Consider the following 15,770-nt stretch of genomic DNA (forward strand, 5'->3'; position numbering starts at 1 on the left):
ATATCCCTGCTTTCAAATCCAAGTTTTTCAGAGCAGAATGATCCGCTAAGGCAGATCTGTTATATGCTAAGGCAGAAAGCCATTCAATATAATATTTTAGGGAGTGATACATATAATAAAGAAATATAAAATAGTATAAACTGAAAGAGTAAAGTGGCCTTTTTGGATCAGGTGATTACACTGAACCAATAGATGTTGAAGAACAAAATGAAGGAGAAGTTAAACAAATTTTGTGTAGAGGTAGCCAAGTACTAGTGCTCTTGGGTAAGAGGATTTAGGCCTATTCCAAAACACCTTGAAAAACCCTGCTGCTGTGGCCAGGAAGTGACTGGCTGTAACAGGAACAAGATTGAAGGTGCAGAGAAGGCCCTGATAAGGACTCAGTAGCCCCTGGTAAATGGACTGAGAGACCAGTTAGAGAACTAAATAATAACTTTATTTAATCAAGCTTCTGTGTGGAGATGATACTACTGGGAGGTGTCATGATGAAATTGTAGAAACCAGTTAGAGAAAATGGTGCCCTAGGATCACCAGTAAGGGTGCTGGACATGTGGCTAGATGTCATTTATAAATTCTTATGTCAGATTCATCTGAATTTACTAATAAACAGAGATAAGAAGTAAGGAGTAGAGAAGAATTACTCGTGTAAGTATGTGAAATGGTGTAGATATGTGTCCCCAAAAAGCTCAGGTGCAAGACAATGCAAGAAAGTTCAAAGGTAAATGATCAGATTATTACAGTTATAAACTAATCCATGCATTACTCCACTTGCATGGATTAACTGGGGGTAGGCAGGTAGGGTATGACTGGAGGAGGTAGGTCACTGGAGTCATGGCTTTGGAGTATGTATCTTGTCCCTGGTGAACAGCTCTCTCTCTCTGCTTTGTGATTGCCATGTGCTGAGCTGCTTTCCTCCACACCCTTTTATCATGATGGTTTGCCTCACGTTGGCCCAAGCAATGGAGTTCACCATCCATGAACTAAGACCTCTGAAGCAAAGACCTCTGAGCACCATATGAATTTTTCTTCCTCTAAAATTGTTCTTGTCAGGTCTTTTGTTCACAATTACAAAAAAAAAAAAAAGTTGATTAAAACAGTAAGCAGCAGGGTGAGTTTGATATATTCACAATGAATGATGTGAGGAAAATTGGAAGAAATAGAATTAGCGAGGGAATAAGTGTTCTCATTTTATACATGTAAGTTGGACATTTCTACTAATACGGATTAATTAGTATGCTAACCTAAATTTCAGAAATGCAGTAATTGCGATAAAAGTTTGTAATTTTCAAGTATATTTCAGGTATTTAAAGTGATGGTAGCACTGGATAAGATCATGTATGGAGTGAGTATAGATGGAGAATAGAAGATAAAGGTGAAATCCAGTAATATTCTAATGTAGAGAGTTTGAAAAGGGAAAGGCAGCTGGGGAAAAAAGTGGAGAAAACAACAAGGAATGAAACCAAAGGAAAATTACAAGTGCAAGTGCGTGGAGAGCCTTGGAAGTCAAGTGAAGACGGGAATTCAAAGGTGGTTCCTTAAGTTTCTGTGAATAACACAAAGTCAAAAATTGCTCCCAGTTTTCTGTACTTACCACTCCTGCTCCCTTAAACAATTACATGTGTACCTACATCTTAAGAACAGACTTCTACTTAATAGATGAAATGAAAAAAACATATAATAAAACTATTTTCCTTACTTGGGAAAGGATTAAAAATTGAACATATCCAATTTTCCCACCCCCGTTTCACTCACAACTACCTTTTGAACATGCATTCCAATTCCATGTCCTTTCATAAACAGCTTATTTTGTTAACCAGGATAATTATGCTGATGATCAGATTGATGAAACTTGGCTGGTGTTATCCCATTTACTCTTTGTTCTTTCAGATTTCCTCTAAAGCTTTCTTATTCTCTGGCACCAAACCTATATTTTGGAAACATCCTAATTTTTATTTGTCTTATAAATTAGAATTTGGCTATCCCCCGAGGATTTTTATCGTCTTTTGCAAAAGATAATAAAAATAGAGAACAAAAACACTCCTCTGGGAGTACACATTAGTGCTGGCTGTGGACAAACTTGCTGAGGTGCTGTTGCACCATTTTTAGTACACACACACAAAAAAATTCAATTTACATATGAACCCCATTGATTTTTTTCCCTTTTAACATATTGTGTTTCTCTAGCACAGTTATTTTACTATATTTACTTTCTAAAATATTGACTCTCAGGGAAATAAAGTTATTTACACAGTAACACATAGCAGCCTAGTCCAGGGATAGCATTGGTTCACCCATCCAGTGCACCACTTGTGTGCTAGGAAATGTGTTAGTTTTGAGGTTTCAGAAGTCAGGAGGGCATGCTTGTCTGTTCCCTCCCAACCTGTGTTTCTACTCTCCCTGTTATTGGGATAAACATTTTGTTTACAGTACAAATGGAGGTGAAATATGGTGGAAATTCAGCCAAAGTTCTTGCCCAATGCTGCCTTGTATCTCCCATTGTTAACCTCTGTGGGTTGAGGTTTGTCTGTCCAGTTGGATCATCTCTTTCCCCAGGCCCTTCTATCTTCTATCCTATAACTATTCCTCTCTTAATTAGACTGTAAATTATTTGAGACCAGAATAATTTTAAAACATACTAATTCTCTTTTTTTCTCCTGAATTGATATCTGTCATGGGTTTCTTCTTTCATCCTTCATTTTGGGGTTAATGAAAAAGCTAAGAAGGCTTTTGCATCGCCCAGGATCCCAATGATTAAAAAGCACCAATTCTTGAGACCCACTTAGACCCTCCAAATTAGTCTCTGAAGATGAAAACTAGGAATCTAAATTTTGGAAAATTTCTCAAGTGATTTATAAAAGTTTGAAAGCACTGGCTGTCACATCAGGTTTCTCTAGTCACTCTCTACTGAGGAAAGGCTCTGGAATTAACCACAGGATGGAGTGTTAGCAGTTCTGGTTATGCTGGTCATGGACTTGTTGTGGGAAAATTAAGTTCATAGGTACAGAAGGGTTTCTGAGCAGGACTTGAGAGATAAATGTAAATAACATGTATTGAAGGGATTTTTTTTCCTAACCATGGAACTACTTACAGGTGCTGAAAGAAATAACATGAAAAAGGAGGCTATTTTCCATGTAGCACAATAACAATTTTATAAATGATCAAGAATATGTCAGATTAATCTTGTCATAAATTGCATTTAATTAGACACTAGCTTGAAGCATGCATATTTAACCTTCACAGATCATGGTTCATATATCAGTTTTCTACTCAGGACTTCAAAATAATGAGAGGAAATAGTAATTACTAAAATCTACGTTACTTACACTCTCATCAGTAATACATTTATTAGTTCTCAAATATAGTGCTTACAAAAGAGATATGAATTTAGGAGTTCAGCTATCCTTTTTCTAAATTGCTTTAATTTAATACTAATTTAAATCTGTAACAAATTAACTGAATATGCCTTTATGCACTTCCATATGATATATTCTGAAGATATAATATATAGAAAACACTTGAGAAAATATCTTATAATTTCAATGATAATATATACTCTGTTAACTTCAAAATATATATATATATATGTGTTTCATATACTCTAAGCAAATATTGTGATGATTTAAATGTTAGATTGTTGATACAATAAATATTATTTATATAGATAATTTATATGCATACAATGTAAAATATTAATTCCATATGTAGGTTATATAAATAATTATAATATAAAATATATAAGAAATATAATGAAGTATAAAGTAAGAAATTGTATGATGTAGTAATTTTAAGATTAATTTATTATAAATACTGGGTACATACATAAATTAAATATTGAGGAAAAACATACAATTCTTAAAATTGCATAATTATCAGTTTCCTCTCAGTGTTAACAGATAGGCAAATAAGCAGAAAGCTTTGCAGTTGAACTTGTGGAAATCTAGCTTAGATATGATAGATAGAGGAGAAATTTCAGAAACAGGACAACAGGAAAGAGATTTCTCTCTAGTCTAGGTAGGCCAAAGTACACAGGGGAGTCCCAGTGTTCAGTGACAATAGAATGTTATCAGCATGTCAGAAATTATGTGTGCCAAGCATGAATCCTCTAGCTTGAAAGAAAAACAAAAGGCTTCTTGACAAGCAGACAGGGCCTTCTTCCCTGTAGCACTAGAAGATGTTCCTAGCTCAGCATCTGGGCCACTTCAGGAGCTGCTTGCAACTACTGGGAGCAGAAGTACCTCCCCTGCTTGAGCATGTAATCCAATGGCAGAGCATGGCTCTCCTTCCTGCTTGCCAAACCTTCAATCCTACCTGCCAGTTTCTAGTTCCTCCTGCACAACCCATCGCTGTACTAGGTGTTTGCTGGTGCATGCACAGGCTCTAAAGTCTAACCTAGTTCACATCCACCCACTACTCCTTAAATCATCAGTTTTTATACAGTGTGCTGTCAGTAGGTGTCAGTAGGTGTCCTAACTAAAGTAGGAAGCTTTAGTTATCCATTGCTTTTAGTGATGACTGTTACTTGACCAACCATGATAATTTGGGGAATAAAATAAAAACTTTTAGACATGTAAATTGAATCTCTTTTAGTATTTTAATCTTCTTAATGAATAGGTAGATGAAAAAGTAGATGGATAGATGTAAAATAGCTTTATTGCCCTTTTTGTATTTGCAGATGATTTGAATTTTAACGTTCTAAATACCACACTAAACTAGGCATTTGCAATTGCTAAGAATTGAATCGATTTCTCTATCTATAATTTCAGTCATTGGATTTTGACTTCATTGTGAACATAGCTTAATTGGCTTTAATTCCATCTATTCACTGGAAATTTCTTGGCATAAAGATATTGCAGACCAATAGCATATTTAGGAGTCCTTAAACACTTTCAGATTATAATTTACTATCTAATTTTATCTGTCCTATAACACAATTATTATCCTTTACCAACACATTATTGAAAGCCAACCTTGTATGTGGAAATTATTTGAGTAAGTATCATTATAAGTTTTACTGCTTACCTTAACTCTATGTAAATTCAGTGACTCCCTAAATTGGAGAATGTCTCTGAACTTCCTTCTATTACTACATCAGCTGCTGTGGTTTCTGAAGGATCCCATGATAGAATTCAATCCAATGCAGAGGCCCTCAAATGTGGTTATATATTACTCTAAATGTGGAGTTTTTATTTTTAAATTATTTTTAAAATTGCCTGCTGGTCCATACCATACTCGTTAAATTAGAAGAGACAAGGGGGAAACCACTGTTTACATTATTTAAAGGCATTCCAGGTGATTCTAATGTACATCCAGATTGGAGAACCACAATCTATAACTAAAGATCAAGAGATAACTTGAGAGAAGTGACAGAGAGATTAGTCCTAATTAAGGCTTTTTTCTGTGATCTTATCAAAATATAAAAATTTAACCTTTTTTACAATCTAAAAATTTGATCTCAAAGAAACCTGGAGTAATCAAGGGGGAGTAGAAGGGAGGGAGGAAAGGAGAAAGGTATGTCCAGGGTGCTAAAATAGGAGAAATGAGTTTGGGTGTGCTATTGCACAGTAGGGTGACTATGGATAACAGTTATGTATTACATATTTCACAAGAGCTAGAATAAAGGATTGTGAATGTTTTCACCACAAAGAAATAATAAATGTTTGAGGAGATAATAGATATATTTATCCTGATGTGAATATTATTTAATGTATGCATGTATTGAAATATCATATGGTACCCCACAAATATGTTCAATTTTATGTGAATTAAGAATGATAAAAACAAATATGAAATATTGTAAAGAAAAACCCTACAGAGAAATACAGGAATATTGTAGAATGGAAATTCATAATTCCTACTGTTTGCAGTTAGATAGCTTTTGCAGAGTAACTGCTTTGAAAAGTGAGGCTTATACTTATTTTTTACAACTTTAGGCGAAATATGGACCCATCCAAATGGACAGCAGTCCTAGGCCTGAACATGAGATCAAATTTGACTTCTCCTCAGATAGTAACTCGGTTGATAGATCAAATTGTCATAAACCCTCATTACAATAAACGGGAAAAGGACAGTGATATTGCCATGATGCATCTTGAAGTTAAAGTTAATTATACAGGTAAAAGGAATCATTTTTATTTATTTATTTTATCTTCTCAAATCAACCCAAAATAAGATTTGAAATATCATCAGTATCAACATATTAGTAGCCTATAAAAATTGGAAAATCTGTCACAAAGTCATTATAACTTAAGTTGAATTGAGGCATAGAGAAAAAAAATATTAAATTTCCTTTGTCAAGGTGTTTAAATTCAACCTTCTATAAAGGATCAGTAGAATGAAACTCTTAGAGATTTCTATATCAGTAAACTCAAAGGAACAGCACTAAGAAATAGGTCATAATATTACTCATGCCTTCTCTATTTCTTCTGTAATTGAAAGGTGGGTTCATCTATCAAAAGGACAGACTAAGATGTAAACTTTTAAAAAAAGGATGTGTTCTCAGAGTAAAGTAAGAATTGCATTATCCATGTAATGAAGATTTTGAAAGACATTAAATAATATTACTAGACTAGCAAATGAAGGACTTCTTCCAAATGCACAGATGATATAACAAAAGTCACCTGAGAAAGTGAACTTTTATCTTGAAGGCCTCTGCTCAATTCCAATCTTTGCTCTGAAGTCTTCCAATGCCCAATTAAGAGAAAGTGCTCCCCTTTCTGTGTCCTCATGAAATTCCATCTGTACAGGCATCACAGCACTAATCAAAGGCAGATGGTTACTGTGGTTAGTTGCATGGTCCTGTCCTTGAGGGTAACCACCATATCCTCTTCCTTTTTGTGTCTGACCTGGGTCTTATAGGTACTAGGTGCTAAGTGAACATCAAGGAGTTAGGATGCAGAAGAACTTTCAGAGTCAGTGACCAATATTAGTTCTTTCATAAGTGCCCCATCAAACAATTATCTAAAAACTTTATAATGTTAACCCAAGTTTCTTGTAACTGATCCTGAGAATCAGCCTTACCTAGATTTCACAGAACTGGCTCTATATTCACTGAGTACTATCATTATTTAGCAGATAAAAATAATTTACTCCCTAAATACGACATTATTTGCCATATAAAGGAGTAATTATGAGACTATGTAAAGAATCCCACAAAGACCAACAGTAGCACCTAGTCCATTGTCACAGAAGTATTATTCTCAAATTCCTTTTTCTTCTATGATTGACATTTGAAAGTTTTTCAGGCAGGAAGAACTAAAATACAAGTGTTTGAAACTAAACGGTGAACATATTGATTTTTTAAAATTTGTTAGAAGAAAATGTGTATCTGTTTTTATTTTTTGTTTAATTTTTTTTCAGATTACATACAACCCATTTGTTTGCCAGAAGAAAATCAAGTTTTTCTTCCAGGAAGAAATTGTTCTATAGCTGGATGGGGAATGATTGGGAATGAAGGTAATTGAGCAGATTTTGCAGATTTTTTAAAACAGACATGCCCATTAATGATAAGAATGCAACTGTACTATCCTGTGAATATTTTCAACATTTTTAAAAACACTCATACTATGATTTTTTTTTATATTTCTTAAAAGCATTTTCAGGATTATATTAACATTAATATAATATTGTATTCATATAGTATTTTAAATTTTTATAGATTGTGTAGAGCATATTATAAGACTATAATGCTCTTGAGAAAGATCACAAATATTTCACAAAACTTAATATTTCATTTTTTGTATAATAAACACTCTGGCAAATAGAGAAGATATACCATTTAAATGAATATAATCCCAGATTATAGATAATTATTTTTGTAAAGTATATTGATAAAGTCTTATCAAAAGCCATTTCTCTAATTAATAAAAGTATCTTCATTTACAATGTAAAGACCTCCTACTCAAATTCCTTAAAATGAGAATAAAATCTCTTCTAGCTTCAACACACTGACACTGCCTAGTGGCAAGAGGACTCAGAAACAGCATGAATCTTACATTGAGGACTATCTATTGAAATATGCCCATTATTATTTACTCACATGTTTTATAAGTGCAAAACATATTAAATATATCCAAACAACATCACCAGTCAACAGGGAAATTCAAATCAAACCCAGGATGAGACATCACCTTACCCAGTAAGGATGGCAATTATAAAAAAGATGCATGATAAGAAGTACTGGTGAGGATGTGGAGAAAAAGGACCCCCTGCACAATGTTTGTGGAAAGATAAATTAGTACAGACACTATTGAAAAAAAAAAGATGGAGGATTGCCCCCAAATTAAAAATAAAACCACAATATAGTTCCAAAAATCCCACTCATGAGTATGTTAAAAAGACCTTCTGGTTTACATAGTAGAATGAAAACAGCCAACAATAATGTATTGCACACTCAAAAAACTAGAAGAAAGGATTTTGAAAGTTTTTACTGTAAAGTACTGATAAATGAGAATATAGAAAAGTTTAACCTGATTTCAACATTACCTGATGTACATTATTACATGGCACTCCATTAATATGTATGATTTTGATGTTTTCATGTATGAGTTAAAAAATAAAGTAGAATTTATAACTCAAAATATACATACAAACTTGAATTTTTAAAAAGTTTTCCAGTACTCCATACTCTTTAAATGTGACTGTGAGGTTGATTGACAACATTATTCCTAACAGGAATATCCCACCAAAGACATACTTGAACATTTAATAATGGTAATTCAAAAGGAAAGACTCTTTAGTCGATAGAAGTGCCTCAGTGGTCACAAGAAAGTATAGCTATAATATTTAAAAGTTTCAATTTATTTAATATAATTTAAAAAATCTTGTGAAGAGGTACAGAATTAAAGTACTCATGTTGAAAATTTTCCTTCTCCTTAGAAAAAGCATGAAGTTCTGAGTCAGATGCTTGCTTAGAGATACCAGTAAATGCTGTCCCCAGCAATTACATTATATTGTTGAAAATGCCTCATGTCTGATGTCCATAAAGTAAATCAAAGTCAAAGATTATATATTCTTATATTTACTTCATTTGAAAAATGGCATGATTTATTAAATTTAAAATTTAAATAGTAAAAATGGTTTCTAAATGATATTTTTCTTTCAGACTTCAAACTAAAATGCATTTTATGGCCACATATAGACTCTACAAAACCAAATTGTCCACTAGCAAAATTTAAGACTCTTTATTCCATAAGAAATATTTTTGTGCTGAGCAAACTGGGTTCACATTTATTTATTATAACTAAAATATATGCTTAATTGACATCAGGAAGTCTGTAAGAATGGTATGAAACAAGGAAAAAAACATATCTGAGGTCAACTTCATTTTGGAATAAACATCCAGGTCATGTTTAATATTTCCCAGATGATTTCACTTTTAATGAATTTTATGAACTTTGCCTTATGAGTCCCACCTAATTAATTTCATAAAATCAGGTTCCCATCTTGTGAGTATATTGCACTAATTAATTAGCCAAGAAAACCATGACCATATTGTCCATTAGGAAGTAAAGAGGTGATATTCTTCAAAGTGATCAATAGCTTAAAATAATTGTATTGAAATGTTTATGGGGGGCACATATATACTTAACTATGCTCATGGCACTTCATATGAACAAATAAATATTAAATATAAGAACACCGTTCAAATTTTCCTTTATTAAATAATTTTATTCTCAACTCAAATATATTTTCTATTCATTGGCTAGGAGAAAAAAATGCCTTTTGCTTTTATTGTAAAATTTAATCAACTGGCCCATCCTTGATTTTCATAGGATAGATGACAGTGATGTGCTAAATTTGCTCCTCCATCTTTCCTTCACTTAAAATCTACTGTCAAACTGTAAAACTTATCCCATTCCATCATGTGCTGTTGGATATTGAGGCACTGGCTGCTAGTAGCCATTTTTGTGTGACTCCTCCCAATTCTATTTTCACTGTCATGTTGTGCTTTACAGTCAGTTATGGTGGAAGGTTTATAACAGCAAACTGGTACATTTTGATTTTTCCTGGAGAAATTCTTGCTACATATTTGCCAACACACCATTGAGTCACATAAACTGCATTGCACCTAAGTCACACATGCACACATAAGCACTTGTCTGTTTCTTCAATCTTTTTAGTGCATGAATTAAACTTAGCTAGGAGTGAGTTCACATTCATTTTTGCAACAACACTGTCAAATGTACTAACTTATCCTCAACGTTTACCCTGTCTTAAAGAACCAAATAGAATTGCAAATTATTAGAAAGTGCTTATTGGGTACCTTTTCTGAGTCACTAACACCTGCTTGTTTCAGTATTTCAGTAAACAGAAACTCATACTCCCAGTGAATGAATCCTTTTATAAAAAGAATAGAAATGCACTCTGCTACAGTGTGTCTCCTTTCTATTCACCCGCATGTGGATGACAAGCTGATTGCCCCTAGACCAGGGCACAGTTCATCTGAGCTTTGTCCTTTGCTTGGTTTGCACCTGCTCACTCACAGAGCACCACAAAGAAGCTGAATGTCATTATACAGGAGGGAGCACCTCCTCAGGTGCCAAATGAAAAGCACTTCTGAATTTCCATGTTGTTGCTAATTTCCCTGAGTGGATCTCTTTGTGTTGGCAGGCTTTATTTCCATGAGCAAAACTGTAACTGTTTTAAATTACTGAAAATGCCTAAAGCTTGCCCTGCTCCAATCTACCCTTCCAAGTATCCCTTGGGAAAGGGAAAAAAATGAACTACTGTTAACCCATTTGTCAAAATCCACAGATGGGCTTTATTATATGCTCTAAAGTTCAAGGTTAGTAGTTAGTTCCCTTATATATATGCACATTACACGATAATGAGAGCTAAATGCAGGAATAAATAAGACTGATGGTGCTTCATTCAGGGGTGCATGCTGATCACTTCTGACTGGCTGCCTGCATTATCCATTCTGAACAGGACCTACTGCAAACATATTACAAGAAGCTGATGTTCCTCTTCTATCAAATGAGAAATGTCAGCAACAGATGCCAGCATATAACATTACTGAAAATATGATATGTGCAGGCTATGAAGAAGGAGGAATAGATACCTGCAAGGTAAATATGTAAAACTGTTCACCTTACACTTTCAGAAAGTATTGCTACCTAATTATTTTATTGCTTAACAAGAATTTGGGAGTAAAGAAACCATCAAGACCCCTTAACTTCACCTCTTCTTTTACAAAATTGTGACTTTTTGCCTGTTTGCATGGTACTACTCAGTAGCCCTGAGCATTGGAAACAAAACTAATGTTTAGGAACAAGGATTACAAACCATATGTCTTTAGGTATAATACTTGAATGTGCAAGGTGGCAAGGTAAAAATGGGGAGTAGTGGACCTGGAATAAATCAGAGAATTTGTACCTTATCTAAAAGCATCTATTTTCAAATTTTCAATCATTTTAAACCTGGGGCAAAATGCAAAACAAATAAGGCTGAGGGCAAATTTTAGTCTGTGGCTCTCTAATATTCAGTCCTGTTTTTAAAGTATAGGCCAGGTGTTTGGTGACCAAAAATAACTTCTAGATGAAAAAACAAAACAAACATGAGTAGCCTGGTAAAAGCCAGATACAGCTAATCAAGTGGAAAATGAACAAAGAAGTTAATAACCTAGGATAATTTTGGCTCTAGAAGTATTACACTAGAGTATTTCTTTTATCTTTTACATTCCATTTTAGAGATGTCATAACATGTACTCAATGCAGTGGGAATGCCAATATTGCAATTAATTTGAAGTGTTGATTTTGACCCATATGACCATCAGAAGAAATCTCTTACCTACCTACTACCTCAGTGAAACATCTTACACCTAGAAATAATGTAGACGTTGTTTAGCTCCATGAAATCCACATACAGTTAAGAAATAAGAAGTTCTAATAAATTCTAAAAGCATAATCAATTTATAGGTGTAACAACAGGTTAGTTATTACATGCATGATTCTTGTAATAATTTCTTTCTTTACTCACAAAGTTTTTAATTCTATGTTTGGACTTCCCTGTTGGACCCTGGCTTTACCACTTATTGGTGAGACTTTGGGCAAATCACTTGAGATTTATTGAGAAGTTTAAGTGATATCTCACTTATAAGGCACAAAGCAAGCCCTCAAAGATATTAACAGCTTTTAGTTTTAGACTTAGTAAATACATTTTCTGTATCTAAAAATTAATAAAATATTAATGCATTAACATCTGCTGAATTAGATTAAACCTGAAAGCATTACTGACCAAATGTATTATTTATACATGTGGAAGTAGAAACCTGTATCGTGGAAAGGGATTTCACTGTGTTAAAATATAACAACTTGATTCATTTATTAACACATATATATATTATAATTTGACAAGACTGTAGACACTTATACAGATATATATATATATATATATATATATATATATATATACATCACATAAATCAATGTCTCAAGTCATGTTAAACTTTCAACTGAGTTTTCCATTTATTCTGCTTTGATGAACACACAATTTTAAGTAAAATTGAATAGCTTTCTTGTATAAAAATTACCTCTGGATCTTATACTTCCATTTAAAATGAAAGATGTACTAAAGGTAAGATATATTGCCACTTAAGGGGAGATTTATAGAATTATTGTGCAGGAGGGAAATCAGCTATACGACCTCAATTATAGTTAATGGGGACTGTGTGGCATACACCTCACTCACTAAGCAGAAAATACGATGGCTAATGCTATTGATGTTAAGATCACATTAAGCTGATAACTCATGCCAGATCTTTGAGATCTTATAGTTGGCTCTGATTTCAGAGTGTAAGTATGCTATTCATCAACAAGTAAGAAGTCTCTCATATACAAGGAAATACCTTATGTAACAAAATGTTATCATAATTGAGTAATCATAACTTCAGCTTGTCATATGATTTTCTTGGTTCAACTTTAATGCTCTGTTTTATAAGAGGATTAACTGATTAATACACTATTTAAAATTGTTATTGATATATTGTTTGAATAACTTTGAAGCATAAGATTTTAACCTCAGAATTTGCCTCATGATGCATTCACAAGTTCTTAAACATCTGGGTTACCAAAGGTTTGCATTTTTAAGGCAGTTGTCTGGATTTAAAAGTAAGAACAATAACTAGAAAATGACTTCTCTCTGTAAAACTAAGGGGAGGGCATTCTGTTCACCATTCCATACCAGCAATTTTCAAACCCTTCCTCAATCCAGCAGATAGATCTGCATCACCTCAGAACTTTTTAGAAGTGCAGATCCTCTGGTCTCATCACACACCTGCTAAATCATAACCTCTGAGATTGGAGTCTGGCATTGTGAGCTCCACATTTATCACCTTTGGTGATTCTGATAGTTAAGTTTCAGAACCATCATTCGAAACAAAAATGGTTACCAGCCCTTATACTCAGAAAAGGTAGTGATTTTTAGGTTTATTTATAAATATAACATGTGAGTGGAAAAATATATTTCAAGTTAATACTTTATCTTCTCGATATTAATTCATATTTTTGAAGTAACATATTTCAGAGTGGAAGAAGGAAGTACCATCATTGAGCATATTAGATATTTAAGACAAGAAGGTCCATAACTAAACTGAAATGCTTAGTAAGATGATGGTACATGATGGATACAGACCTCAGGCTCCCAGCCAGATAGACCACACACCAGAAAGGCAGCAAGCCTGTTGCCTGGTCTTGAATAACTGCAGCTGACCTAGTATGGGCTGGGTAAGCTAAAATCCTTGTTTGTACAATCAATGTCTGGGTCCCTCTTAAAATAAAAATTAAATTATTTTAGAAAACATGAAGAAAATCAAATAACTCCTCTTGAAAATATTCAAGCAGTTGAAATGTACTTTTAATGACATAAACTATATGTGAAATTTAAATCTTGGATAAATATTGTTTCATAAATATTCCTGAAAATATATATATATATATTTTAAATTTAAATATATTTAAATAAAATATATATATATATATATATATATATATATATATATTCATATATATATATGGTAAGGGCTTAGGATGCAGAAATAAAAATCATAGTCCCTACCTTCAAACAACTTGAACATATTTTTTACATCTAGAATATAGGTAACCTGTGATTGCCAATGTAATTTATGTTCCTGTGCACCCAAGATTAAAATAAAAGTGCTTTGATAGACCCCATTTTTTTCCTTTAAATAGAGAGATCAGAGATGATAAAGATTCAGACAAAAAGTCTCTCTGATTTTTTCTAACATAAATCTAAGAATGAAATATTCTGCTACACCAGTCTATTTAAACAAAGTGTATAAGACTTTAAATTATTTCATAAAAAGGCAATAAATTAATCTAAAATGTTCACATAATTAACATAGGAGAAATACTTGTCACTTTTACATCATTAAATATGATACATGTTCCATTATCATTATCATTACTCAGGAATCATTGTGCACAAATAAAAGTTGTGTAATTTACTAGGATCAATTGTAATTAGCATTTGTTCAAATTAAAACCTTTCTAACATCAGTTGAAATCTCTGATGAAAACATGTTCTTATTAATAGAATTATATCGAAGATTTGCCTCTTTCATTTGAAATGTTGAGGTTTTCAAATTTGATTGTGTTTGTTCAGTGCCAAAAATTTAATCCCACTCAAGAGTACAAAGATCAACACCATGTATAAGTTATTGTTTAAATCACAATATGGAATCAGTTATATTTTTTCTGGAGTCCTTCATAAGATGTTTCTTACAGCATCTATTTAAAAAAATTATCAACTTATATTTTGTTAGTAATTACATTCCTATTCATTATTGCACTTTAGAGTGCAACACCATAATTAAAGAAAGTTTTAGGGTATTGTAAAATATTACAAATTATGTTTGAGTTGTCATAATTTGCTCTTTCTTCCTATGGAGGAGCAATGGTTTCTTATTTGTGGCCTAGAGTGATGGTAAGAACATCTACAGAGGGCTTGCAATAAATCATATTTATAAATATTTATTTTTGATTGATTTGCTTAACACGATCTCTTATGTTTATATTCATTAACCACACACACCCACAACTTTTTATGTGACTCACTTTTTAGGGAGATTCAGGAGGACCATTAATGTGCGAAGAAAACAACAGGTGGCTCCTTGCTGGTGTGACATCATTTGGAGACAAGTGTGCCCTTCCTAACCACCCAGGGGTGTATGCCCGAGTCACAAGGTTCACAGAATGGATTCAGAGTTTCCTACATTAAGCCTTTCCTAAAACAAACAGGAAAGTGGGCAGTTTTCCTATCCCACTCTAAGAAACATACAAACTGGAGTTTTGTGGGTAAAAAAGAAAAGTTACCACAAGCCTTATTTATTCTAGTATAGGCCACTTAAAGTGCTGGGATGAGAGGAAGGCATAAAATACAAAAATCTTAGAATTAATCTTGGTGACACAAAGTAACTTCTCAATTTTGATTTCATTCTGAACAGATCTTTCTTTCACAGATATCATTCCTTGGTTTTTAATTATTATTTTTGCCACTGTCTGTTATTTACATTGATTTGATTTTAAAACACAAACCACACATTTTTAAAAGTTTGATAAAAATTAGAAAAAGAAGTAAAATAAACTGTATTGCCCAAAGTATGTCATTGTTTGAAATAAACCACTCTAAATTGTCTGGTTTCAGTTTAGCATGTTATTACGAGAATCTCAACACTTTTCTTGCTTTTCCACCCAATGAATTTCCATTTCAACTTGAGAGTAAACTTAATATTTTCCCTGATCATATAAAATATT

At 33.0% G+C, this 15,770-nt stretch overlaps 1 protein-coding gene across 1 annotated transcript in view; it reads left to right on the top strand.

Annotated features, from left to right (window-relative positions):
* The window catches only part of Tmprss15 (transmembrane serine protease 15), a 117,439-nt gene extending 102,205 nt beyond the window's left edge, over positions 1 to 15,234 (top strand). Inside the window, exons 22-25 of the mRNA XM_046430568.1 lie at positions 5,931 to 6,112; positions 7,357 to 7,452; positions 10,927 to 11,066; positions 15,079 to 15,234. Of these exons, the coding sequence (XP_046286524.1) occupies positions 5,931 to 6,112; positions 7,357 to 7,452; positions 10,927 to 11,066; positions 15,079 to 15,234 (574 nt within the window). The remainder of the gene's footprint in view (positions 1 to 5,930; positions 6,113 to 7,356; positions 7,453 to 10,926; positions 11,067 to 15,078) is intronic.
* The last annotated feature ends 536 nt before the right edge of the window (positions 15,235 to 15,770 follow it).

This window comes from Marmota monax, unplaced genomic scaffold (genome assembly GCF_021218885.2).
Source record: "Marmota monax isolate L192 unplaced genomic scaffold, Marmota_monax_Labrador192_F-V1.1 WCK01_AAM20220418_F8-fsc00016, whole genome shotgun sequence".
Lineage (NCBI taxonomy): Eukaryota > Metazoa > Chordata > Mammalia > Rodentia > Sciuridae > Marmota > Marmota monax.